We start from the raw sequence: 27,152 nt of genomic DNA on the forward strand, positions 1-27,152 counted from the left end.
TTGCTAATGCAAAGCTGCTTCACATGTCAAAGCATTGTTTTCTAGTGGCTTCATGCCTGTTTTCTGCTTGAGCAGTGGGCTGGACTAGAAGACCTCCAAGGTCCCTTCCAGCTCTATTCTGATTCTGATGCCGGTCAACTGATGGTACAACCGTCCACCTGGGCATCCTCTTCCCTAGGCTGCATCTGAAATGTGGGTCAAAAAAGAACCAACTTAATTCCACCTGATACAGTAGGTTCAGATTTTGGCAGCTGGACTGCTTTGCCCTGGAACTTAAGAACTCAAATACAGTATTAAGATAATTAGATTTATACTTTTAAGTGTTGGTGAATCCAGTTAATTCCAATCTAATCTGCATATTAAGATTAAGAAAACTATTGCTTACATATGTGAAACTGCCATATCACTTGTATAGATAATGTTGTTTTGAAGCTAGAAATTAAAACAGTGTGTTTTCTTCTAGCTCATGACATATGGTACCTGCAAATTGGAACCATTTACCGACTACAATTTCTTTGCATGTTCAGTGTGAATATACTAGGTTTTTGCCATAGTAAGATGCATCTTATTTTTATTTAGGAGGAATGTTGTGCTGACTGCAGCTTAAATTATCTAGCTTAGATATATTGTTCAGTGTGTGGCTGTCTTAGTATCTTGGTTTTGTTTTAGGAACAGTGTAATTGACCTAAGTTTCTAGCTGAGGTGACATCTTACTTTATAGTTTGGGGTGATGTTCCTTCTTCCCATACCCTCCTAACAGTTTTAAGCAAATTCTCTGGTGTCTATGTTGTAAATGTATTTTCAGAGACTCTACCAGTAAAAGCTTTTCAAAGCTGGATATCCCAGCACAGTCTTTCTAGGAATAAGAATGAGTCACCTTAAATAAGAGTGGAAATTTGGGATATTGGGGGCAGCCAGAATGTGTTCCAAAAATTGCATCGGCAGGATTCACTAAATTTCTCATTGTTTTCATGATTTTTTAAAACCACCTACTGTATAACAAGATTGAGGTGTCCCCCCCCCCCCATTTCTTCTTGTTGTTTTCATCCACATTCTGGATTCCAAGCATGAAATGCACAGTATCTCAGTAGGCTGTGCAGAGCACATTTACAGGATAAATGTAGGTTTAAAATAATCCTCCCAGCTATCTCTCCCAAAAGCCTGCTTAGAAGTACCTGCCAATATTTTAAAATACAAGAAAAGCTAGATTTAGGGCACTTGCAGATGGAGAATTTGAGAAATGGATACGTCAGCTTTCTGATCTCGGCTTCTCTGATTAAATATTAAAGCCACTGATTATCACATAAAACCAATCAAGCTGTTTAAAGGTTGCAGCCCTTCTGTCAATAATTTGCAGTCAATACCCACAAAGGATATTTTTTTGTCTTATCCAGGAGAAACTGCATTGCCTCCTTGAGAAAAATGCCATCGGTGTTGTCTCTCTCTTTTTCTACAAATTGTCAGTATTTTCCATTTGTCTAACCATAATGAGGAGGAATGTTAAGCAAGTATACTCTTTCTCCCTTGTTCTATGAGTGTTTCTGGTCTCAGGTGAACAAGCAGTGAAACAAGGATGAGGACAGCTAAAGAATTAAGAGGCACTGTGATGGTTTTCCTAGCTGCAGCCTTTTAGTTCCATTGGATTTATAAATATTACCATCCAGTTTGGAGAAGGCATAGAAATTATGGTCAGCATCATTTGAAAGGTATCAGGCACCAAACACTTTTCTGTGGAGGAGTTCCCCATAAGAGTCCAAAATGCTGGACTGGGAGGAAAATAAATATTTAAATGTAGTTGTAATACGGTTTTGTCCACAGTTAGGCTTCAAGTTGGGATTTTACCCAACATGTATTTAAATGTAAATGCTGTAACATCATTCTTGGCCCTCCAGAAAAGAAAATGTGGATATTAGAAACTTCAAGATTTCTTAGATATGCTTGGATACTATCAGTTAACCATGGCTTTTCCTGTTGCACAGAAAATCCAAGAGGAAAAATGCAAGGAACCTTTGTTATTTCTTTATTTCCTATCTTTATTATTTTTACAAATAGTTCAAGACAGCAAGCAACTCCAGCACAGCTTCTTCCTCCTATTTTCCCCACAACAACCACAACCTGTGAGGTGAATTGAGCGGACTGGCTCAACATTACCCAGCTGGTTTTCATGGCCAAGGTGGGACTTGAACTCATGGTCTCTTGCTTTCTTGTCTAGTGTCTAAATTCCTAGACCAAACTGGATGTCTAAAAATATCTTCACTTGCAATCTACTTGAATCAGAAAGGTGTTTAAGAGTCCTTGGGCTCTGTATCGCTCTGGTGTTTTGCCTTGTTTCTGACTACATAATGTATAAATAAACGTGCAACCAATTCTCCTGCTTCAACGCTTCCAAGCTGAAGAACCATTTCTGCATAGTGATAATCTGCAATCTGCCTACAGGCCAGATCTTTTAGGATTGGAGAACTAGGACGCTGTTAACAGTTTTCCAATGATATATTTCTTACCTATGGTAGAGTAAAGATAAGATTCTCCCTGGGATGCTATCTGGGACAGTTTCATGTCTGACTCATCAGCACTTGTAATTAAACTTGGTAATTATGTTCACTATGAGATTTGGAGTGTTGCAAAACCATCCTCTCCCTCTTTTAATTTTGCACATTTTCAATTCTTTGTCACCATCTGCTGTGAAATGGCTGTGATTTTTGTTGTTGTTTTTCTGCAGTGCACACATAACATTGCCATCTGGGCAAAATTGTCCCATTAATTGCAGAAATATATGGAGAAGCAAATGAAAATGGTACTACATGTTAGTGGAATGTCGGCTAAATGAAATCCAGCCCACTTGTGAGCTACAGAACATGCACAGAGCTTGACATTATGAAATGTCTATTTTTATAGCTCTCTTGCTAATTGGTCTCTGCACGGCATCGAAAAAATAGCTCTCTGCTTGACTCTGTCCCACTGGGAGGACCTGAGAAGATCTGTTTCTTTGCAAGTGATAAATATCTTGGCTTGAATGTTATCCTTCTGTGCCTGGCTTCAGACTTTTCATCATAATTTTTGCATGCAAAGAGAGTCTAAAAGTAACACTTCGATATGACTTGCTACCACAGCTTTGTGTAATGAACCTTTTTGTAAGGCGGGGGATAGGTAATCTTCAAACCCTACCACCACCACCTGAAACTTTCATGTGGAAACTACACCTGCACTTATGCACACATATACTGTAAGTCCCTTGAGACCTTCATACCTTCCACTGTTTTTTCCCTCTATGGAAAGGAAATGAGGACATATCTGAATGCTTACTGACCTTAATGGCAGAATGATTGAAGGCCTTTTACTGCTTCGAGTTGATTCTCCCAGTGTCTAGGGAAGGTTAGCTGCTCATCAGTTTCTGAGGGATTCTTATTGTAAAGAGACATCTGTATGCTTTTATTCCCTCCTGGGCCCTGTCTCCCTCCCCCTGCCCCACCCATGTTTCCAATACAATCATTTCTTCTCTAGAAGGAACTTGGAGCTGCAGAATTAATGGTACTCTTACCAAATTATAGTTCTGACTGATCTATACTGAAGCAATTGAATTGATCACCAGGCAGTACTAAATAAATCTAGACTTTGCTCTAGAGTTGCTGGAAGTAGATGCCTATCAACCTTGCTTTTGATTTCATTTGTTCGTTAAATTAAGTACTGTACATGCAATTTCATTATATCTTCCTCGTACATTTAATGATCCTCTCCTTATCGTATTAAAGATTGCACTTTGGAGGCAAATTCTGGATTGGCTCTGAGTACCACGTATGTGTTTATAGGGTTGCAAATCCTGCTTCGCTGCTGTTCAATAGTGCAAGACATGGCACTTGGTGAGGAGTTACAAGCTTTTTATGGTGTGAGACAAGCCTTAAAAGCTGCCCCACCTTCCTCAGTCGAAAGGACCTAGTTCATTCTCTTGAGGGACTTCTTATCTTTAGAAGAAAGAAAGCAAAGCAGACAACAAAGTGAATTATTTCTAGATTCAAGAGATACTGTGGGTTTCCGTTTCTTCTATTCATGCTGGATTTCTCAACCAGAATACCATCATCCTCAGACTTTTAAAGATTCCCTCAATTTGGATTCAACTTCTGATGATCCATTACAAAATTATATCCTTACACAGATAGTCCTTGACATATGACTATAACCGAGCCTGCTCATTACAATGGTATGTCGCGATGGTCATAACTGACTCCATTTTTGCAGCAGTCGTTAAGCAAATGCAGCGGTCCTAAAGGGAACCCCAGGTTAGTTAAACGAATGCTGTGGTTATAAGGGAACAGTTTGCTAAGGGTATGGTTTTGATGAACATCTGAAGTTACTGCCAGGTTTTGACAAAACCATCATAAAATATGACCATGAGATACTATAAATGGCTGTACATGTTTTGCCAAGCTTGGTCACATGACCACGGAGTGGGCCCAACTGTTGGAATTTTGAATCGGGGTTGTAAGTCACTTTTTCAAACAATCGCAAAATGATCAGTTGCAAGTTGCAGTTACCTGAATAATGTAGGTCCACCTTCAAGACTTCATATACTGTGATATACAGGTAGTCTGTGACTTAACAACAGTTTGTTTAGTGACTGTTCAAAGTTAAAATAGCACTGAAAATAGTGACTTCTGACCATTTTTCACACTTATGACCATTGCAGCATCCCCATGGTCACGTGATTTACATTTGGATGCTTGACAACTGACTCACATTTATGATGGTTGCAGTGTCCTGAAGTCATATGATCCTCTTGTGACTTTCTGACAAGCAAAGTCAATGGGGAAGCCAGATTCACTTAACAAACACGTTACTAATTTAACAACTATAGTGATTCACTGGACAAATATGACAAGAAAAATCGTAAAATGGGGCAAAATTCATTAACAAATGAGTTATTTGTTAATTAGTTTTTAGTGACTAATTAAATTACTCACTTGGGCTCAATTTTGGTTGTAAGTCGAGGACTACCTGTACTACAGGTGGATTCCAGAATTATTTGCCAAGCCAGTGTTAGGCAAGCTAATAAAAGAATGCAGATCAGGGCTTTCCATTATAAGAGCAGTGGAAATGCATTAATAGAGTGTTCTATATCAGGCACAAAGAATCAGGATCATCAGTTAGGTTTTATTCAAGCCTATACACAAGAATCTGGTCAACTAAAATTCAACAATAAATTGGCGCCAGATAAGGGTCAACAGAGTTCAGGAGGAGTTGGATTTGGAACACTTTTGGGAATGCAATGATTCTAAGCTTATGACACATTTAACTCCACACACCGCCAAACTTTGCCTGCTCCTCTAAATCCTCTTCCTGTTTGAATATTCTAAGTGGACAAGTTCTCCAGTTTCTTAGTAAATTCACCTTGTTGTCTATAGGCTTGAATAAATCTTCTATCCTGCCACATAACGTGGTCCTGATTAATTGATCTTGTGTATCAATAAAAATCCCTAGAAATCTCTTGAAGGCACAGCACCACCCCCTTGATACCATCAGGCATTTATTTGATATTGTTATTCTTTTTTTGTAATTTTGGTTTCTTTAGCTTTGGAGGACAAATAAATGATTGCATGCATGGTAATTTTTCATAGATTAGGTGGCCCAAACTGGTAAAATTATATGTAGGCTTAATAATAAGTGTGTAGGGCTAGGTGGGAAGGTAACAGTGTTCCGTGCACCTTTGGCGTGTAGTCATGCTGGCCACATGACCACAGAGATGTCTTTGGACAGCACTGGCTCTTTGGCTTTGTAACGGACATGAGCACCGCCCCCTAGAGCTGGAAACGACCAACACGTATGTGCGAAGGGAGCTTTACCTCGGGCTGTCTACCAGTATCTGTGTAGTAAATCTAATTAAAATAAGGACATTGTTCTAAATTAACTAATGGTTTGAATTCTCTTTTCTCGTAAAGCAGAGCTTACAAGATAATTATCTCTGTGCATTAATCTTTTCCCGTCTGAAATCCACTTAAGGAAGATGATGACACCAAAGAGATATCAAAGGCAGATAAGAGCAAGATGTTTCAGAAATGGAACATAGGAAAAGGGACAGCAAAGATGAGAAATGCAATTTTTTTTATATAGTTTGCCTTGAGGGATTGTAGGTTGGCCTAAGTGAATCTGGAGGGGCTCTGCAGTTTTAATACATTCAAGTTATACATAAAGCTCTCGGGTATATCCCCAGGTTTTTTAAAAAAAATAATAGTATGATGTTTTTGTTTCTGCATTATAAGATTTCAAACTGCAGACAGTGGCAGATTTTCTGCACGTATAGCATAAGTAGATGGAAGTATATGTGATTGGGAAATAATGAAAATAGCATCTTAGTTGACAAAAAAACCCCATCTGACATTAACTCAGGAAATGACCACAAATCAATCACTGTCTGAAGAATGACTTAACATAACACAAGTCTCAGGGATTTTGGAAAATGGGGGAAACTGAAGTTGGAACTCTTAGAAGTCTTTTGGGATGGTAGCTCTGCTCTCATAAATCTAAGTTAGCATCTCCGTTTCAAATTTTCTCAAGAATTGTGAAAGTTGGAGACTGGAATTTGTGACCTCCTGTGTAGCTGTATAAAAAAAAATTCAATTCCATCCATCAAGGAGTTGAATGCCATCCAGACAAACTAGATAAGTGCATTACAGATACTCCTTATAAAAAATGAATCAAGTCTTCTATAAAAACAATTACCTTTTCACAAGGCAGTAAAGGGACTGTATGTGAGGTTATGAAAACGTTTACAATGGAGCTCTCAATCCAAAACAAGTAAACAGATACAGAGCCTGATACAAATAAAAATAATCCAATACCGAGAGCCTTTGAAAGAAAGGTAGACGATGAGAAAGGAGATATTGAGTTGTCTTTCAGGCAGTAATGTGAAGAATTTAGAATTCTGCAGGATTTGAAGATCAGTTTATATCAATGTTATTCAACTTTGACAACTTTAAGATATGCGGACTTAAACCCCCATAATTTCCCAGCCGGCATGCCGGCTGGGGAGTTCTGAGAATTAAAGTCCATATATTATAAAATTGCTAAAGTTGAAAAGCTTTGGCTTGCTTTGTTTTTAGTAGTAAAAATAAGTGTAATTAAATATGTACTTCAGATATCAGGAAATTGGCTTGAATAAATCAGGGGGGAAAGGCTAGATATAGGGTTCAGTAGCTGGATATATTCAAAGGTGAAGAAGCCTTAAAATAAATTAGACTTCCTGAAGGGCAACTTATCCAGGCACTGTCATTGATAAGCAACTGCAGTAGGAAGAAACATTACACAAAAATGCTTTGTGGGCACTAGAATTGTTAAAAGAACATGTTTAAGAAATGGGAAGGCAAGTATGGACAATTGGTTTACGCCTGCAGAGACAGAAGGAAAGAAAGTTAAAAACAAGGCAGGACTGGGGAACATGAAGCATAAACCCCCCAAAATATCTGAGTACTAGCTCTATATGTGCTTTGCTACAAAACTACAGTATGTGATCGGGCTTAGTTTTGGGGGAGGAAAATAAGGGGAAAAAATTTCTGCCTCTACCTACCAGCATCCATCAGTATTCAACTGGCTTAGCGCCCTGTCAATGTGTTAGAGAGTTGAGGGCTATTTGGAAACTGAAGCAGTATTAGCATTTGAGTGTGAGCGAGGAGACAGCAAGGAGCCTGGGCGTGGCTTAGCTGAACTGTTCTGTACTAAAGCTAGTTGCTGCTGTGAAAGTAAAACTGAAACTCCTCTGCTTGTGTTTTGCATTTGGAACAGATTTCTTTTCAGGTGGGGAGGGGGAGCAGAACTCCTTAGCATCAGAGCATGTTAATAATAATATATGAAATACTAATGCTCTGATGGTTTCGAAAAATCCTTTCTTAGTGAGCACGTAGAAGCCAAGAAGAACATACGTGCCAAATTTCAAGTTTGTAGGCTTTACTGTTCTGGAGATTTTGTGATGATGCATGAGTGGTATTTCGCTTTTATATATATAGAAGATTTGAAGAAAGGAATTGAATTGATAGGTCATCCACTCAGTGAGGATGGTGTAAATGTTAAAAAATAAAATTGAATAAGTAAACACAGACAAAAGGAAAAGTATATTGATTAATAAGTGTCCATGGCTGGTTTGAGATCAGGGCTATGGTACAAAAATGATAAGGAGTTTATTGTCTGATGCAGAAGTCTTAAATAAGGAATTTAAGACTTCTGCATCAGACATTATTCCTGAGATGTTCTGAGGAATGGGTAAGATGCCACAGAAATGGGAAGAAAGGACAGAAGAGCAGTAAAATATCTAACAGAAAAGGAAAGATAAAGCTATAAATCAATTAAAGTGATTCCAGTACAGTATGGAAACTTACCAAAACAGATTATAATAATGACATTTCGTGGAATAATTAATAGAAACCAGTGCACCTCTGGCTAGAATAATTCTTGCCAAATGTGTTTTCAATCGGGTTATTATATAATGCATTATGATAATATAGTGGATGTAATGTATTTTGATTTCAGCAAAACATTGGCTAGGTTCCTAGTGGTAATTTAGCTCATAAACTGGTTAAAGGAGTGATAGATGATCAAGGCTAACAAGCCAATAATAAAACAGCCAGTTTGATGTAGAGGTTAGAAACAGGGAGAGTAACCCCGCCTTAGAGATGAAGCCATCTGGCTGACTTTGGGCTAGTCACTTTCTCTCTCAGCCCTAAAAAGCAGGCAGTGGCAAGCCACTTGTGAAAAACCTTGCCAAGAAAACTGCAGGGACTAGTCCAGGCAGTTGCCAGGAGTCAACGCTTAAGTTGTAGAGAGAGACGGAGACAGAAAGAGCGGTGCGGGGGGAGAGAGACTGTCCTTACAGGATGTATTCATATAACATGTTTAACCTGAATTACATACTGTCTTACATATTGGCAAAAAAAATCAGAAAATAAAATACAAGCTGAATAGTCAAGATCTTGTTGATGACCCAAGCTCTGTAAAGGACCTTGGAATACTCACCTCTAATGATCTAAGTGCTAGAGCACACTGCAACTACATAGCCAAAAAGGCATTAAGAGTTGTTAACCTAATCCTACGTAGCTTTTCTCTGGTAATATCACACTACTAACCAGAGCATACAAAACATTTGCTAGACCAATACTCGAATACAGTTCATCAGTCTGGAACCCACACTACGTATCTGATATTAGCACAATTGAGAAAGTCCAGAAATATTTCACAAGAAGAGTTCTCCACTCCTCTACTCGCTGTAGAATACCTTATGCCACCAGACTTGAAATTCTAGAACTAGAAAACCTTGAATTACGCCCGTCTTCGGTCTGACTTAAGCATGGTATACAAAATCATACATTGCAATGTCCTACCTGTCAATGAATACTTCAGCTTCAACCATAACAACACAAGAGCACACAATAGATACAAACTCAAAGTAAACCGCACCAAACTTGATTGCAGGAAATACGACTTCAGCAATAGAGTGGTCAATGTCTGGAATACTCTACCCGACTCTGTAGTTTCTTCCCCAAACCCCAAAAACTTTAACCTTAGACTGTCTACTATTGACCTCACCCCTTTCCTAAGAGGTCTGTAGGGGCGTGCATAAGCGCACCAACGTGCCTACCGTCCCTGTCCTATTGTTTCTCTTATTCTTTTATTTTTCTTATATGTAACCATTTCATGTATTCACAACTATGTATACATTTATACTTATTATCTTGTAAACAATTGGCAAATCAAATCAAATAAATAAATAAATAAATAAATAAATAAATAAATTAATTAAACTGTACAATGGCTGCACAAGGGATCAAATTCATCTTCAGTAGAGATCTTCAGCAGATGGCCCACATGCATCTCTTATGGATGCTCCCATTCTGGATTACCTGTATTATGAAGTGTTTGAGTTGAGTGACCTACAAAGCGCTTTCAAACTGTTTCATTCCTAGATAACCTATTCGTAGGCCCAAATTCAAGCTATGACACAAAGGACCTTTGTGTCTCTGTCTTGTTTCCTGATCTAAGACACAAGAAAAATCTCTTTAAACTCTCCTCCCCGACCGAGATGGTTGCTGAACAGTAAGGGGATATTTCTCTCTTGCTGACAATCTGCCCATTTTGCTGCCAAAGCTGGCTCTCTGATAGTGCTGCTCCCTGGATTTGAACGGGAGCACTTAGGAATGACCCAAGATGGCTTTTGGACAGCCGTGGACCCATTTGGGAAGGGGAGTCTTGAAGATTCAAGTTCCTTTGGGAGCAGTCAGAAAGTCATGGGCATCTGTCTTCCTGTTGCCATTTCAGGTTTTTATAAGCATGCCTGGGCTTTTTGAATTTTTACTTTGCTTTTTATCTTTAAAAGTAGACCAGCTGATTGAATGCTGATTTATTTCAAACCCCTGCTGGACTTTAGCTGTTCTCTTTTTTTTTTTTTCCTTTGATCTATATCTTTCGTTTTCTGTATAGAAACAGGGCATGCTTGTGGATGGTGAAGTGCTTTCATTTGATTTACATTAACATTGGACTCTCGCCGCAAGGTTTTTGCATCTTTTTAATTTGCAAAATACTTGGGAGTTTATTTCTTTTTAATTTTAATTTTAATCTCGGATTGAAAGATCCAGAATATACTTTTTCTATTTCCTTCTGCTTCAGGCTCCTTGTTCTCTGGTTGAGCTTCATAGAGCATAGTGTTCATAGTGTTTCAGAGTACAAGTACAAGCAGTGGCTGAAATCTGAGAAAAATCTTTTGGCAACATGCAGCTTTTAGTTGAAAACTTTTTTAAAAAATAGTTGATGACATGATAATGGTCATGGAAAATATCCCGAGGCATGTAGCTTTGGAGGAATTTGATTTGAAAACTGTAGATCAAAGAGATATCAACTGTACAGACGGGGAACTAAGTTGATTCCATACATCTCTCTGAACTTCAAGTTTGCATTTGTTTACAATAACAGAAGCCTGACATGGAAAAGTGACAAATTGGTTTTTCTTGGGATGGGGGAAGATTGGGGAATGGATTTATTACTCTTAATTGCAAGCCACTTTTATCTGGACTTTGTTGTAGAGACTGAATGTATTATATTTAATTAGATAACAACTGATAAAAGTATCAAAAAACAAATGTGGATATTTGATCAAGGATGAATTACTTTTCACTTTTGGAAAGATTTGGGATATGCCATGGTAAATTTTCTATGAGTTTATTACAGTAACATTTTGTTAACTGAGTTTTGAAAGTCTAATCTTGTCCTTTTCATTCTTATTGTTCTCCCTGTTACCTATTTTTGTCTTTAATGTAGTATATAGATGACAGGTCAATATTTTGCATATAGATTTATTTGTTGTTTTTTTAATTTGGGGGGGGGGCTGTTTTGCAAGGGGTGGGAACTAAAATTGTAGCAATGTATTAATGAATATAATTCCCCAGGGGGAATTATATGTGTATATATGTTGGGGTTTTCTTTCTCTCTCTTTTTTTAATGTCTTGTATGCGTTATATCTTTTCTTTGCTTTTTTAAATTTTTAAATTTAAATTTCTTGGAGTTTTGTATTTTAACTTTTTTTTCAATAAAATAAAAATATGCTAAGAAGAAAAATCTCTTTAAACTCCTCCTCTTTCAACAGTACAGACTCTATCCACCTCTAACCACGGTGCACACAAATAATCCTTTCACCTTAACTGCTTCCTTCTAACCATAAACCAAGCTTATCCAGGTTAATTAAAGTTAGCATCTGGAATACAAATAATTATTTGGCAATCTACAATTGTCACAGGGCCAGGGAAAATTTGAAGGATCAAGCAAGGTATATCTTGACAATTAAGAGCTGATGTCAAAATCTTTTGTCATGTAGAATTGGCCCAATTTTTTTGCACTGCAGCTGTGGCGGTGTTTCTCAACCTGGACCACTTTGCAATGTGTAGACTTCAACTAGAATTCCTAGCCAGCATGGCCATTGCTAAGAATTGTGGGAGCTGAAGTCCACACATCTCAAAGTTGTCCAGTTTGGGAAATACTGAGTCACAGAATAGCAGCACTGTACAGGGAGAACTGTTGGGCCTACAGCAACTAACAGTTGGCATATTGCTCTTCAATGGCTTCTTAGAAGGACGCATCCAGTTCATAGATCTTGGACCAATGGGAACTCAAGTGCTACTTGGGAAAAGGGGGAGGGGTCAACAGTCACTTTCTGTATCACATCTAAGCAGAGGAGTCAGTAGCTTTCCATATCATTCTTCAATAAATAATTTCATATTGCCTATATTTAGCTTCGGTTGAAGGCTATCAAACACCTTGCAAGAAGCAAGATAATATTGGCAAGTGCCTCAGACAAACACACTTCCTCTGATTTACTGGCATATAAGAAACAAGGGAAGGGAAGCACAATCAGGGTTGCAAAATTATTTTATTATTGGCTTTTTCAATAAAGTACCATTTTTGTCTTCCTGTGGAGTTAATTTTCTGGTTTGGTTTACCAAGTGGGCTAACATACAAGCAGATAACACAGCCATGTGGAATGAGCATGTCAAGAAGAACTACATCAGGGTGCAAGGATCAGAAGTGGATTTCCCTTGTTGGGTTCTTCTATTTTGTTACTATAGAGAGTCCATCCTTTCAAAACATTTTGAGCTTCCTTTAACAGAAATGTTGAGCAGAATCAGAGGGCGATGAAGGAGCCAGATAAAAGGGTTTTTAAAAAAGCTTTAACAGGGCTGGATAAATTCATAAATATGGAGAATAAGATGAGCTAAAGGTGAGTCTGACATACAAATATACTACTCTGTTGCTTTTCAGTATGTGACCCATCAGTTGCAGCACCCATTTTTCAGCACTGAATCATGGAGACTGAAACTGTGCCTTCACAGGAAGCTTCCCTGACTGTTAATGAACAGGTATGTGTCTCCCTGACCTTCCAGGGATGTGGAAAAGGAAAAAAAAACTACAGCAAGGCAGGGTACGAAGCAAAGGCATTGATTTGGTTCATTGTGGCCCTGGTGAGAGATCTCCACGTATTATATGGAGAGATTGTGTGTAGATGTGCAAAAGGAAGTGAGCATTTAGCCATGTGTTGGATTTGTGGCTGCTAAAAGATTTTACATAAGCGCCTTATATAAAAAAATGGAAAGTCATCTCCCTCCCTCCCCTTTCTTTCTTTCTTTCTTTCTTTCTTTCTTTCTTTCTTTCTTTCTTTCTTTCTTTCTTTCTTTCTTTCTTTCTTTCTTTCTTTCTTTCTTTCTTTCTTTCTTTCTTTCTTCTTTCTTTCCTAAAATTTATATAGCCACCATCTCATGGTGTGTGACTGTGGGCAGTGTACAACAGTCCAATAATGCAGTAGATACCCAAAACAATCATTATCTAAAACTGTTATATAAAAATTATTTTTAAAAAATATTTAAAACTAGGAAGGGAAAAGTAATACAGAAAAAGAAAATAATAGACGATAGGGATGTTGATAACACCTCATTTATCTACCGTACCTTATATCCAGTCTGACAGCTCATCACTATCAACCAAGATCTGCAGCCTGGTTTTCAGGCAGAAAGTTTTCCAAACCTCCTTGGTTTGCATAGTCAGGGTCATCATCGCTGCCCCCCCCTTCCCTATTTAAGAATTCATAACTATGAATATAATTATACCTATTATCTTGTAAGCGATTGACAAATAAATAAATAAATAAATAAATAAAATCCAATGCATATCTCCCTAGTTGCTTCACTTTGCCTGTTGTATTGATGATTTGGAGCGCTGATGTCCCTGATGCTTTGCTATCTTTTCTCAGGTCATTGTGATGTCGGGACATGAGACAATTAGGGTACTGGAAGTGGGAGTAGATGCTCCAGTCTCAATAAAAAATGAAGGGAAAACGCTGAAAGCAACAGATGCAGCAGCTGGAGGAGAGGATTCTGCAAACTGCCCTCCAGAATCAAGTAAAACAGGACAGGAAAGGGTACAACAAAACCCAGAGAAGGCATGCAGAGAGTCCAGTGGTAAGTGGCACTTCATATGTTTCCATTTATTTGGTCTTCTTCGTCCTCACCCTGTTATCCAATCAGAAAATCAGAAAAGTAAAAATAGAAGTCACATGGGACAATTTAATAAGAAACATAGAACCAGACTGTGTGAGGCTCTCACAAAGCTTAGCAAGTATCATTTATGGGGATGTGTATTCAGGAAAAAAAACAACCTCCTTTTCTTTGATTGCTAAATGGTATGTTGGAATAAGAGAATCTGTAGACCTCAAAAACACATAAGGTGAACCATGGAGGTCTCCTTAGGTCCTGCTTCCACCTACTGAAATTCCTGGTTTTATTCTTTTCCAATAGCTGAGGGATGCTTCCATACAGAGGGCTCTGGGACTAGCTATCAGCAAACATTCTGTGCAGCTCTTCCTTTGCAATAAGACAAATGGAAGAAGTAATGAGAAAATGCAGAAGGGCTATAAGTGTGAGACATCAGGATATCTTCTTCCCCAACCTTAAATTATATGACTGAGGCAGGGAGTTTACAGAATAAAAACTTCCCCTGGAACAATCCAGAGATTCATCATAAGAGGCAGGAAAAAACACACAGATAAGATGAATAGAGAATGGTGTACCTAAAGCCTGTGGTCAGGTGTTCCATTTCTGGGTTTTTGCACATATTAAGTATGCAGAAAACAGTAATGGATGGAGCCGGATAGCTGCAGTATTGACGGTCCAAATTTCAAACCTCAAATAACAATTTATAGGCAGTGGACCAAGCAACAACAGAGCAGAGAGGTTGAGGAAATGACAGGTGGGCAAATGAAGAAGACAGCTGGTTGGCAGTGAGGCAGGACCAGTTGAGTGACATTTTTGGCATCAAGAAGTCACTCGGATTAGAAAATGGTACTGGCGGATGGTGTGTTTATCTCATGACTGCAAATATTACATTCAAAGTGTTCAGTTACTGGCCTGAATTCTGGTTTCTACTTCTGAAGTCAGATGGAAACAAGGTGGAGGGTGAGATGTCAAGTTCCTGGACACTGGGTTTGCATATAGTGTCAGGATATGTGGCTCTGTCAAGTGTTATGTTCCTTAATCTGATGCTGGCTTTAAGAAGAGTCTCCTTTGCAAATTCTATGATCCATTTTTGTATGTAAATATTGCACGTTCTTAAAAACCATTTAACACTCTCTGAAGGAGAAACCTCATCAGATTTATTTTAAGCAACCCATCTAGTCCAGAACTTATCCAGTTTGTAATGGAAAAAAACAGTCATGAACACTAACAACTGAAAAAATTGATCACTAAAATTAGGAGCTTCTTTCCTTTTTAACAGGTAAAATTTTTTTCCAGAGGAAAATCAAGATAGGAAATAGAGAGTAAGGAAGGGGCTGGTTGATGTAATTTTATTTGTTGAGTTCTTGACACTCTTGGAACCTGGTAGCTTGCTTGCAGACATTTCATTACCCAATTAGGTAACATCATCAGTGCCTCCATTATGCTTGCTTTCTGAAATGTTTGATGCCTATATGTGGTTCCAATTGAAGAGAATATATGTAGGTCAGAGTTGAACTATTAACGTTTTTTTTTTGGTGCTCTCTGAACTTGGTTGTTTGCTTGCAAATAATCGGTAAATCATGAAAGAGCCGTGGTGGTGCAGTGGTTCTGCCTGCAATTTGGCAGTTCAAATCTCACCAGGCTCAAGATTGACTCAGCCATCCATCCTTCCGAGGTCAGTAAAATGAGGATTCAGATTATTGGGGGCAAAACCACTTAGAGAGGGCTGTAAAGCACTGTGAAGTGGTATATAAGTCTACTTGCTCTTGCTATACATTTTTTATTGCTTACAGAAAACAAGATATTCTCTTCTATTGGTCACATAGTCCTTTTCCTGTGTGTCACTTTCTTTGTTTAAGTAGTTCTGTACTAAGAATTTCCCTCTTGAAGGATCGTTTCATACCATGCTTACTAGTTATATATGTTCTTGCTCATGTATACCCATCATGCTGTCCTCTTTTGGAGTATGCAATACTATAAAAAGCACACACGCACAAAAAAAGGGGAGGGGGAAGAAGAAGAGTGGTGTGGGGGCCTAGAGATGAAGATACTTGCCTCACACTCAGGAGATTGAAAGTTCAATCCTAGGCAGCAACAGATGTTTCTCTATCAGGGCACAAAGAGAACATATCTGCTGCGAACTTCGCAAAGGTATCAGGCATCCAGCCAGTAAGCACTCAGGCCCATTCAGTCACCCCAATAAAAGGGATTACAGGGTCTTAAAAAGAAAAGAAAAAGAAATTAAAGGTATGAGATTAGAAAATAAAATCCAAATAAATCTAGTCCACAGCTATACCATTATAATTTCCAAACCTTTCCATGAAACAGTGTTGAACTGTTTATTAAACTTTCTCTCTATCCTTAAGATTTTATTTCTATTATTTTACTCATTAACCCCCTGTTAACTTCATGTTTATATAAAACATATTTCAAGCCTACCCACTTAGCTATATGTGTTCTCTAAATCAACAAATGCCATAATAGCAACCAAAGGCCACCTTTGCCTAAATCATGCTCATGCTTTCCTACATATGCATTCTATGGCTCTCTAATCCAAATACTACTTACCAGCAGACAATACAGTGACAGTAACAGAATTGGAAGGAATCTTGTAGGTCATCTAACCCCCTGGTCTCTCTACTCTACTCTACTCTACTCTACTCTACTCTACTCTACTCTACTCTACTCTACTCTACTTGATAAATGGCTAACCAATCTCTTCTTAAAATACTCCAGTGATGGGACACCCATGATTCCTCTGGTTAATTGTTCTCATCAGGAATTTTTTCCTTAATTCCAGGTTGTTTTCCTCCTTGGTTAGTTTCCATCCATCGTTTCTTGTCCTGCTCTCTGGTGCTTTGTTAAATAAGTTGGCCCCCTCTTCCTTGTGGCAGCCTTGGAAGACTTCAAGTTATTGTAAGATGTAGTAGACTGTTCCCTACAACTCACCAATTTGAGATGCATATAGTCTATTGGCCCATGTTCAGGACGTCCTCTTCAGTCAATGAAAGTAACTTGGTTTGATATACAATATCCAGGATGATAATTGGAAGAGGTCACCAGAATAACATGTTTCCTCTTTTTTAAGGTGAAGTCAAGGCACTGCCTGAAATAACACCTGTGCCTATCCCAGGAATTGTGCCATTTAGCCAAGTGACAAGCCAACCAACACCAACTTTAACTCCTGTCACAGTGCAAGCGGCACCACAGGTAACTATCCTACTGTTCTTGTTTTCATAAACAGGAGGGAACCTCTTGGTCAATGAACAAAGGAAATACTGTAGTGCATTCAATTTCTCTAGTGGAGTCAGGGGTTCCCAGTGCCCTGTGGAGCAGCTGAATATGGGCAGGATACTTAGGCAGAAGAAGAATCTTTACTTTAATCCCACAGCAACATTCCCAGAGTGTTATGGAACTTAGAGGTTCTCAGATCTAAGATACTTCTTGATGTTATGGATCAGGGGTCTCCAACCTTGGCAAGTTTAAGATTTGTAGATTTCAACTCCAAGAATAATCCAACCAGACATGCTGGCTAAGGAATTCTGGGAATTGAAGTCCACAAATCTTAAAAGTTGCTATGGTTGGAGAGCCCTGTTACAGATAGCTTTGGTGCTCTGGAATGTGCTGCCGCTCTCTCTTTTTCTTTTAAGGATACAGTTGACAAAGCTTTGTAGAAAGAAATCAAATGCAGCCTTCCAGTGTTTTTTCTTGGCAGGCATTTGGGTGGCTTTTTTTTAAGAGTGCTGCAAGATACACAAATGCAACTTGACATACTATTAATCCCTTATATGAGAGCCCCACTCGACAAAACTAAAGAGTTAAAGACAGACTTGCCTTGTTTATCTTCTATAAAGCCTGCATACTTTTTATTCCATACAGGCAAAAGCTGCTTAAGAAAATTAGTGTAAATTGCCTCACAGTTTAGAAATAAGAGAATCACCTTAGTTCAGTGATATAAAAAAAAACACAAAAGAGGAAAATATCCAAATGTACTGTAGACTATTAGTTTCATTCTCAAAAATAACACATTTAAGAGTGTCCAATACATGAAGTAATGCCCCTCTTTAGCTCTTGGAATGGGATGTAGAATTTTTTTACTTATTTTGCGGTTCTCTAGAAGAACAAAATTATCCCAGAAAGGGGCTGAAAGGTTGAACATATTGAGACACATATAGAGAATAAAACTGATTTTCTATGGTATCTTTTGATATTTTTTTTCCTCGCCATCCTGCATCTTATCTTTGTTAACAAGGCAGGTCATTTACCTGTTGGGGGTTTTGATACTATTCCTATGGCTTTGGAACTTAAAGGAATGGATAAAATGCCTTTGAGTTCTGATTCATTTAATTGTGATGCAAGTACTGTTATTTCAACACTTTCATACAAAGTAATCCTTTTCTCTACTCTGGAAAATCTCACCAGTTTAGAAAATAATGTATAGGATATCAACAGTGGGATTAAGAATGAGGACAGAGGCAGTGGGAATGAATGTTTTCCCACTCAGGTGATGCATACAGTTTCACAGGCGATACCTTAAAATCACTTATCATTGTTTGCCAAGATGGGGAGATTTCTCCTTCCTCGTGCCAAAACTGCAATTGGCAGCTGCAAAAAGAAATCGTGTTTTCATTGTTAAATAAGTTTTATCAGCTTTGCTCTGAAATAGCAGATTGGAATACATCCTAGAACATTTGGCCTTCGAGAAATTGCTGAACAACACCCAGTTTTTCTTATCATTGGCCAAGGCTGCTGGGATTTATAGGAAGGAAGGAAGGAAGGAAGGAAGGAAGGAAGGAAGGAAGGAAGGAAGGAAGGAAGGAAGGAAGGAAGGAAGGAAGGAAGGAAGGAAGGAAGGAAGGAAGGAAGGAAGGCTGTAGCTTTTATCATGAAATGATTTCCTAGCAGGAAGATTTGCTGCCCACCTTTGTGGAAACTAAGCCAGTACTGTTTTGCACCATGCATTTTAGATATTGCAAGAAAATTATTTCTGCCTCCCTCTTAGTCTACGCTGACCTGTGGGATGGGCATGCACCCCAGGATGCAGTACAATAACACTATAGTTTTCTGAAGGGGATCCCTGGTTAAATAACTAGTAAACTAAAATAACTAGGGTTTATTGTGCTATGCTTTGGACTTTGCATTTTGAGCCAAAGGGGGTTGGGCGAACTGACAGCAGAGGCTAATCAATCAGGGCTGGGAATTTAAAAAAAAAAGAAGATATGTCCCAGGTTCTTTCATGGTTGACTTTGAACCAGCCTCCCCATTGGAGTGTTACAGAGCTGGGTCACCCAGCTGCTGGCCACGAGGGGTGGGGGGGCAAGCCACACCCGGCACATCTCAGTCAGGCTGGGCTGGGCCTCCGGTGGGCTGGCTGACGTGACTGCTGCACTGATGCTGTCCGCAGTGGCGTTGATTTTCTTTTCCCTTTTTTCTTTTTTTTACATCTCGTTTGCTTTTGCAGGTCTTGACTCAGGAAAACTTAGCAACAGTTGTGACAGGCGTAATGATTCCAGCAGGGGCAGTTACTCAACCTCTTCTTATCCCCATCAGTATTGCAGGTCAAGTGGCAAGTCAGCAGGGGCTGGCTGTGTGGACATTTCCTGCAGCAACGGTGGCTGCCCTCCCAGGACTGACGGCTGCCTCTCCTACTGGGGGAATTTTCAAATCACCTATAGCCAATTTGCAAGGTAACCACTGTTTCTTGGAAGTCACATAGGGGGAGCAAGAGTGTTTTGCTCTCCATCAAAAGGCCAAGGTGTTCTGATCCAAAACAGCATGCATCCGACTTCTCCCCTTAACTTGAGTGCAGGAACCAGATCCCTTGCTGGAAAAGTTCTTCTTCCTTCTCGGAAATGAATGGGGACATTTTTCTAAGTTTCATGCATACATCAAAACTCCCAGCCCCCAGGATGTTCCCTTGCAGACCAGCAGTTTCTTGGCTAAATAATGTCACTAAATTCCTAGTCTTGTGTGACAGCAGAAAACACAATTTGGATTGGTTTGGTTTCAGGGGCCTGTTATTTATAAAGGAAACCGTGGTTCCTGTTGGCCATCTCTGTAAATAACTTCCATTTTCTGAAGACTGTTAGGAAAGCAATGCTTAATTAAAAATGTAGAGCTAGCATTAATTCCCCAGGTGCTACTTCTTGCTAACAGTTAATTCACACAAGGAGCCAGTGATGCAAAGGATCCAGGTAGCTGTGGTTACTCTGAGTTGCAACAGCTGTTCCAGCAATGATGGAGCCCAGCCCACCAAGCTGTTGGCTACTTGTTTAGATGGCCCCTGATTTCATCTTGCATTAGAAAAGAATTTCTAGCACTAGTAGAGAGAATTCCATGGAACTCAAAAACCTTCCCTGTCTGTTTCAATATAATTACTTTGTGTGTGGCATATCTTTTAACTCCAGCTGGTACAACAGTTCCTCTGAATATGAAATAGAGGTAGCCCTCAACTTACAACAGTTCGTTTAGTGACTGTTCAAAGTAACCTCACTGAAAAAAAGTGATTTATGACCGTTTTCCATGCTTATGACCATCGCAGCCTCCCTATGGTCAAAATTCAGCTGCTTGGCAACTGACTCATATTTATGACGGTTGCAGTGTCCGGGGTCACCTTTTGCTGACAAGCAAAATCAATGGGGAAACCAGTTTCACTTAATAGCCGGGTTACTTATTTATCAACTGCAGGGAGTCGCTTCAACAACTGTGGCAAGAAAACTTGTAAAATGGGGGCAAAACTCACTTTGCAAATGTTTCACTTAGCAACAGAAATCCTGGATTCCATTGTGGTCATACGTTGAAGACCACCTGTATCTGCTATCCCATTTTATCTTTAAGGTTTTGTTCATGGCTCATCAGACCCCCATACCTGCTGCAAAGTAATTCTTCCCATTGCTTTCCCATGGATCAAACCTAGAAATGTGACAAACCTGGAGGCTGAACCCCCCCCCCCTTTCAAAAAGTCCTTTTTGCGATGACCCAATATTTAACGCATTTCCTTCTGTCTTGCTCTCGCAGCCACTGCAGTGCTGAACACAGCAGTACAAGCCCCTTTGCAGCCTGCCCAACCTTTCCAGGCACAGCCAACAGCCCAGCCTCGGCCATCTATCCAAACACAGACTGTGTTCCAACCACCAGCTCAGACAACTCTGTTGTCACAGCCGACCACAACAGCCACTCTACCTGCCGTCAAGCCACTGGAAACTCCGACACAGATCGCGGTTCAACCAACAGGATTTGCAGGAATAGTAAGACGCTGGAAAACCCCTTCCCTTGAAGAAGACTTTTTAACTACATGGAAAGCAGGGTTGGGAGTAGACAAACCTTCTATAAATACATTTCTGACCCAACTCAAGGCCTTCCACATCACTTTGGTCCTTTCTGATTTTGCCAGAGAAGAAAATCTCATGTACATTTCTGTGATGAATACAATACTGGATAAGTTCAACAAATCTAGTAAATGTCTAGAATAAACCTCTGTGCCGATAGTGAGAAATCTATTTCTTTGATAACCCAAAAATTGATTTCAATGTCCCGGATATAAAATTTGAATCATAAGTTATATTCAGTCTTCATTTCAAATGAGTATATGAAATGCTACCGTCTTTCCCTGAAAAATAAGCCCTAGCATGATTTTTTTCATGGCACTTGTAATATAAGCCCTATCCCAAAAATAGGCCCCAGTTAAGATTGTCAGCCAGATGTGTGCATTCAGTACTGTTTTCCCCCCAAATAAGACCTAACCAGAAAATAAGTCCTAATGCGTATTTTGGAGCAAAAATTAATATAAGACCCGGTTTTATTTTTGGGGAAACATGAGTATCAACTTTAACACATATATGAATGAGAGCCAGGATAGTATACCATAGTGTTAGACTAGGTCAGAGGTCTCCAAACTTTGCAACTTTAAGACTTGTGGACTTCAACAATGGCTGCACAAGGGATCGAATTCATCTTCAGTAGAGATCTTCGGCAGATCTCTACAGCAGGAGTTGAAGTCTACAAGTCTTAACGTTGCAAAGTTTGGGGACCCATGGACTAGGTTATATTCCAGGTTCCCAAGCCCAAGACTCTAGTCCTCCCATCAGCATAGGAGTCATTTGGGTGATCTTCTCAGCTCTAATCAGCGTCAGGCTCTACAACATGGTCACTGAAAAACAAAAACTCTTCTTACATCATGCATTACACAGCTTTGCTGTGTCGGCTACAGAGTCTGCTATAAACCAAGCAGATGCTGCCACAAAGTGAGAGAAATGCTAAAAATAAGAAAAACAAGAATTCCGCCGCTCTTTTCTTATTGAAGAAAACCATTGACCTTTGCAGTAACAAATCACTCGTTAGTCATATTTGAAGACTGGTGCCAAAAATGGCAGTCATTATCCATGTATTAACTTACAAATAGAACAAGGTTAGTCAGATTGCAGATTTTCAAAGATAATTTGATTATTTAGATTGTGGAACAGGGCAAACTGACCTCCTCAGGAGTGATCAGGCTTCTTAATACAATAAATGCCTCATAATCTATAGAGAGTGACAAATGTATATATAATTCTGCCTTGTGGAAGAAAGTATAGAAGCAGTTGAGGCAGAGAAGATCTCACTTTGCATGAAAATGAAGAATCCTAACCTTTGATCTTTGTTTTTATTTATTGTTTTCTTTTGATATCTCTCGCAGATCAGCGCAGCTTCTCTTGGAGCCCCAACCCAGCTGCTTAGCTCACTAGCGGCTACGCCTGTCATTGCAAACACCATTCCTAGTGTGCAAGGAATAACTGGACAAATCCTGACTAATGCTCAAGGACAAGTAAGTGCTGCACCACTCCAGAAACCAAATTAATGTATTAGTAGGCCGGGTTTAAAGGACACAATAATTTTTCTTTTTTAGTTGCCAAGCAAAACATCTATGCAATGTATTCAGAGCCTGCCTTTCCTCCAAAGTTTAAGGCGCATTAGAGAGCATTTTTCTTCTCCTGTTTGGATATAGATTGGGCATAGAGATAATTATTAAGCCAAAGTCATCTAGTGAATTTTCAAAGTCATGGATGGACTCCAATGGGACTCTGCCTGGTCCCGCTCCTATATCCTAAACGTTATACTGTCTTGGCTCTGCTACAGAAATCTTAATGGGAAAACTAAATCTGTGTGGTTTTGATAGGAAAATGTCAGAAGATTAACATGACGCAACCTTGGCGCTTTCCCTTGCCTTTGTCCTCCAGGTTATTGGAACTCTTCCATGGGTAGTGAACCCAACCGGAATTGCAACGCCAACTCCTGCCCCTGCTACATTGCCAGCACAAAATCTACAAGTGCAGGCAGTGACGCCCCAGTTGCTTTTAAATGCTCAAGGTCAGATCATCGCCACCTTGGCTAGCACCATCCAGGCAGCAACTACTGTCCGGAAGTCAACCCCGCCAGAATCTCCTGCCAAGAGTGAGGTGAGCCCAACTAGCCAAGCTGCTGAGAAAATCACCAGAGGATCTTAACAGAAAAATTACCAAAATGCCGAAAGAGGCACCTATGGAGAGCGAGGAAAGTGGATTAAATAGAAATGGGGAGCCTACTGCTTTTGATAGATTGTTGAACTAGGAGAAGTCATGAAAGAGCTCCAAATTATTTATTTAACAGAATAACAGAGGTGGAAGGGACCTTGGAGGTCTTCTAGCCCAACCCCCCTGCTCAAGCAAAAAACCCTATACCATTTCAGACAATCTCTTCTTTAAAATCTCCAGTGTTGGAGCACCCACAAGTTCTGAAGGCAAGCTGTTCCACTGGTTAATTGTTCTGTCAGGAAAGCTTTCCTTAGTTGTAGGTTGCTTCTCTCCTTGATTAGTTTCCACCTGTTGCTTCTTCTCTTGCCCTCAGGTGCTTTGGAGATTAGCTTGACTCCCTCTTCTTTGTGGCAGCCCCTGAGATATTGGAACACTACTATCATGTCTCCCCTAGTCCTTCTTTTCATTAAAATAGATATACCCAATTCCTTCAACCATTCTTCATATGCTTTAGATTAATAAACCAGTTTATCAAACACATTTATACAGCCGCCTATCTCACAAAAGCCACTCTGGATGGCATACCTCAGTAAGAATAACAATTATATAAATACAATCCTTATAAAAATATAAAACAAACATTATGAAAAATTAAAATATATTAAAAAGTAAGGCACAGTTCGAGGCACTTTATTATTGTTACTGCTGAGGAAGAGGAGGCAGGCCAATTTTGCATTTCACCTGTCAAATTAGTTAATCAAGCCTGAGGTGTCACAAAATCGGCTGGAAGCAGGAATAGCATTTCCTGTTTTGCCTCAGGCTGCAAAACATCTTCACTTGGCCCTGATCCTTGATGACTTGGTAGCTGAATGTGTAAAATACTCTTGTCAAATGTTGCTTGAGGCATGAAATATGCTTTATTCGGTGTCAGGGTGATCAGTGGGATTTATATGCTACATATAGCAACACTGATGCTCAGGTTAGCAACTAAGGTCCATGTGTAGAGAGTCCTGGTTGAAATAATACCATCCCGGATTGAGATGAAAACAGAAGCAGACCTAAAATGTTCTCCCTCCAATCCATTTTCATTTCCAGCACTAAGCTCTGGAAAACCTGATCCTATTCCTTTTGTAGCTGAAGTTAGTGATGCCTAGCAAAGACTAGCTAATACCTATGGACCATTACTTTATAAGGCTGACAGGCATGTCCTGCAGCTGAGCTAGAATCTAATTGGCTAATCTGACGACTGGTATTTCAGTTGGGAAGTGAGAAGGCTGGGCACTGACACTTCAAAGTAAGAGTTCTTGTAACATGCACTTGAGAATCAAGATATATTAACTTTATTCAAACAGTATAAATCACATAAAGTAAACAAAGGTAAATGTATTTCCTACCTGGCACAATTCTCATTGGCTTAATGCGCCTTCTTTGACTCCGATTACAACCAGCATAATGGCTCATTAGGCCGTTCTTCATTCATAGTCATTTCTTTCATTCATTCATTCATTCAATTTATCTCAGTTCATCTCAAACAGGTATCTCTGGGAAGCTTGCAACAATTTGAAAAACTCGTAAAAAAGCTACAAACGATGCAAAATAAATACAGGTAGTCCTTGATTTAAGACAACTGAGCCCAACATTTCTGTTGCTAAGTTAGACAGCTGTTAAGTGAATTTTGCCCCATTTTACAACCTTCCTTGCTATAGTTGTTAAGTGGACCATTGCAGCTGTTAAGTTAATAACACCGGTTATAAAGTGAATCCGATTTCCCCATTGACTTTGCTTGTCAGAAGATTGCAAAACCTGATCGCATGACCCCAGGACACTGCAACCGTCATAAATATGAGCCAGTTGCCAAGCCTCTGAATTTTGATCATGTGACCATGGGGATGCTGCAATGGTCGTGTGAAAAACAAAGTCCCTTTTTTTCCAGTGCCATTGTAATGTTGAACGGTCACTAAATGAACTGTTGTAAGTAAAGGGCTACCTGTAGAAAATGGGCAGCCAAGCTAAACCAACAAAAGCAGTATTAAACTGTTTTGGTCTGAATATTGCTTTCTTCTGCTCCGTTGCCAGGTCCAGCCAATTCAGCCGGCCCCAGCTCTCTCACAGCCAGCTGTGGTTATTGCAAGTCCTCCCCCAGCATCCAAACTAGCTTCCACTCCTGTCCCCATCACCTGCTCAGAGTCACCAACTGTCAGCCAGCTGGTTTCAAGTAAGCATGTTGGTATCCCTGTGATTCTTGTAGCAGGCAGAGAAAGAAGCTGCCAGTAATGGAGGCTGGTTCATGGAACATTTATGGTAAAAAAACCATGAAGGGGGTTGCCTGATTTCTGTGTTAAAGGGGCATTGTTATACACCCTACAGCTTCTTGAGAAAAAGGCTGTTGGTGTGGGGACGCCTGCAAGCGTTAATCCAAATCAAAAAGACACGTACAGTATTACTTTTTTAAAAACGTGTCACTCTACTCCTAATAACGAGCAGCAGCATACACAGAAAAACAGAGGATTAGAACAACACAACATTAATAAACAATATTGGCTGTAATGACCCTGACCAACAGAGTGTCAGGGTGAATACCAAAATCCAATATCTTGCAAGTTCTCTCTCCCAGAGCCAGGTTTTATTGCTTTACTCATTATTTATGAAGGCAACCTGCTCGGTAAAATATCTGGACACCCCTCAGCAGCTTCATATAGATATTAAATAAAAAGTGGGAGCCCTGTCATGGAGTAATTGTAGGCTGAATCTCTTCAACTGACTGGGACCAACCACACAGTCAGGAAAGAGAACTACCAGCACCAGACCAGAGTGTGACCTAAAAGGAGTGATGGAAATGTCCCCCATTTTCAAATCACAACTCAACTGCTGTGAAATGAAAACGACTTCCTGCCCAGTAGCATGAAAGATGCATGTGGCTGCAGGAAGAAAGGATTTATAGTGCAATTTAGTCAGAAACTGCAAAATGGAACAAGGGTGTCTTTCTCATTCTTTCTCCTACCAGAGCCTCAACCTTCAAATAGTGGGAGTGATGAAGATGGCATAAACCTGGAGGAGATCAGAGAGTTTGCCAAGAATTTTAAGATTCGACGTCTCTCTTTGGGCCTCACCCAAACCCAGGTGGGGCAGGCATTAACTGCCACTGAAGGACCTGCATACAGCCAGTCTGCTATATGCAGGTAAGCCAGTCTGTTTCCCTGTGCAGTTGGTTCTGGGTGGAATGCAGCCCCCGATAGAAAAACAAGTTGGCCAGTCTTCTTTTAAACCATGAGTGTCAAACTCAATTGTGTCACATGACATACTGTGATGTATCGCAACATTTTTTGCCTTTGTAGAGCTCGGGTGAGCATGGCCTGCATGTGACGCCTCCAGTCCACGGGCTGCCAGTTTGATAGGCCTGTTTAAACCAACACTAGGCCTTCTTCCTTCCCAGTTCTTTAAAATAGCTCAATACCATCAAAACAATAGGATGGGGCTATCGTATTTAGGATGCAAAATCCAGATGACCACTACGTGGCAGCAAAAGTGATAGAGTTGTTTGTATCTCTTGAGTTATCATCTAGTGGCTATCTAAATAATTGCAGCCCAAAATGGAATACTATAGCCCTAAATAGGTGTTAGGCCCAAGCCTAGAGATGAGACAGTGAGTCCAATT

The 27,152-nt window shown here is 39.7% G+C and overlaps 1 protein-coding gene across 5 annotated transcripts in view; it reads left to right on the top strand.

Annotated features, from left to right (window-relative positions):
- POU6F1 (POU class 6 homeobox 1) overlaps window positions 1-27,152 on the top strand; it is a 71,930-nt gene that overhangs the window by 41,422 nt on the left and 3,356 nt on the right. For all 5 annotated transcript variants that reach the window (XM_087956345.1, XM_026677340.2, XM_087956343.1 and 2 more), the window contains exons 2-10: window positions 12,784-12,881; window positions 13,769-13,976; window positions 17,098-17,219; window positions 19,471-19,696; window positions 21,027-21,256; window positions 22,684-22,812; window positions 23,225-23,443; window positions 25,574-25,712; window positions 26,502-26,676. In XM_087956345.1, coding sequence (XP_087812471.1) covers window positions 12,828-12,881; window positions 13,769-13,976; window positions 17,098-17,219; window positions 19,471-19,696; window positions 21,027-21,256; window positions 22,684-22,812; window positions 23,225-23,443; window positions 25,574-25,712; window positions 26,502-26,676 — 1,502 coding nt within the window. In that variant the 5' untranslated portion in view covers window positions 12,784-12,827. The remainder of the gene's footprint in view (window positions 1-12,783; window positions 12,882-13,768; window positions 13,977-17,097; window positions 17,220-19,470; window positions 19,697-21,026; window positions 21,257-22,683; window positions 22,813-23,224; window positions 23,444-25,573; window positions 25,713-26,501; window positions 26,677-27,152) is intronic.

The sequence above is a fragment of the Notechis scutatus genome, chromosome 2, assembly GCF_049901735.1.
Source record: "Notechis scutatus isolate UNSWTSFEM ecotype Mainland chromosome 2, rNotScu1.2, whole genome shotgun sequence".
NCBI lineage: Eukaryota > Metazoa > Chordata > Lepidosauria > Squamata > Elapidae > Notechis > Notechis scutatus.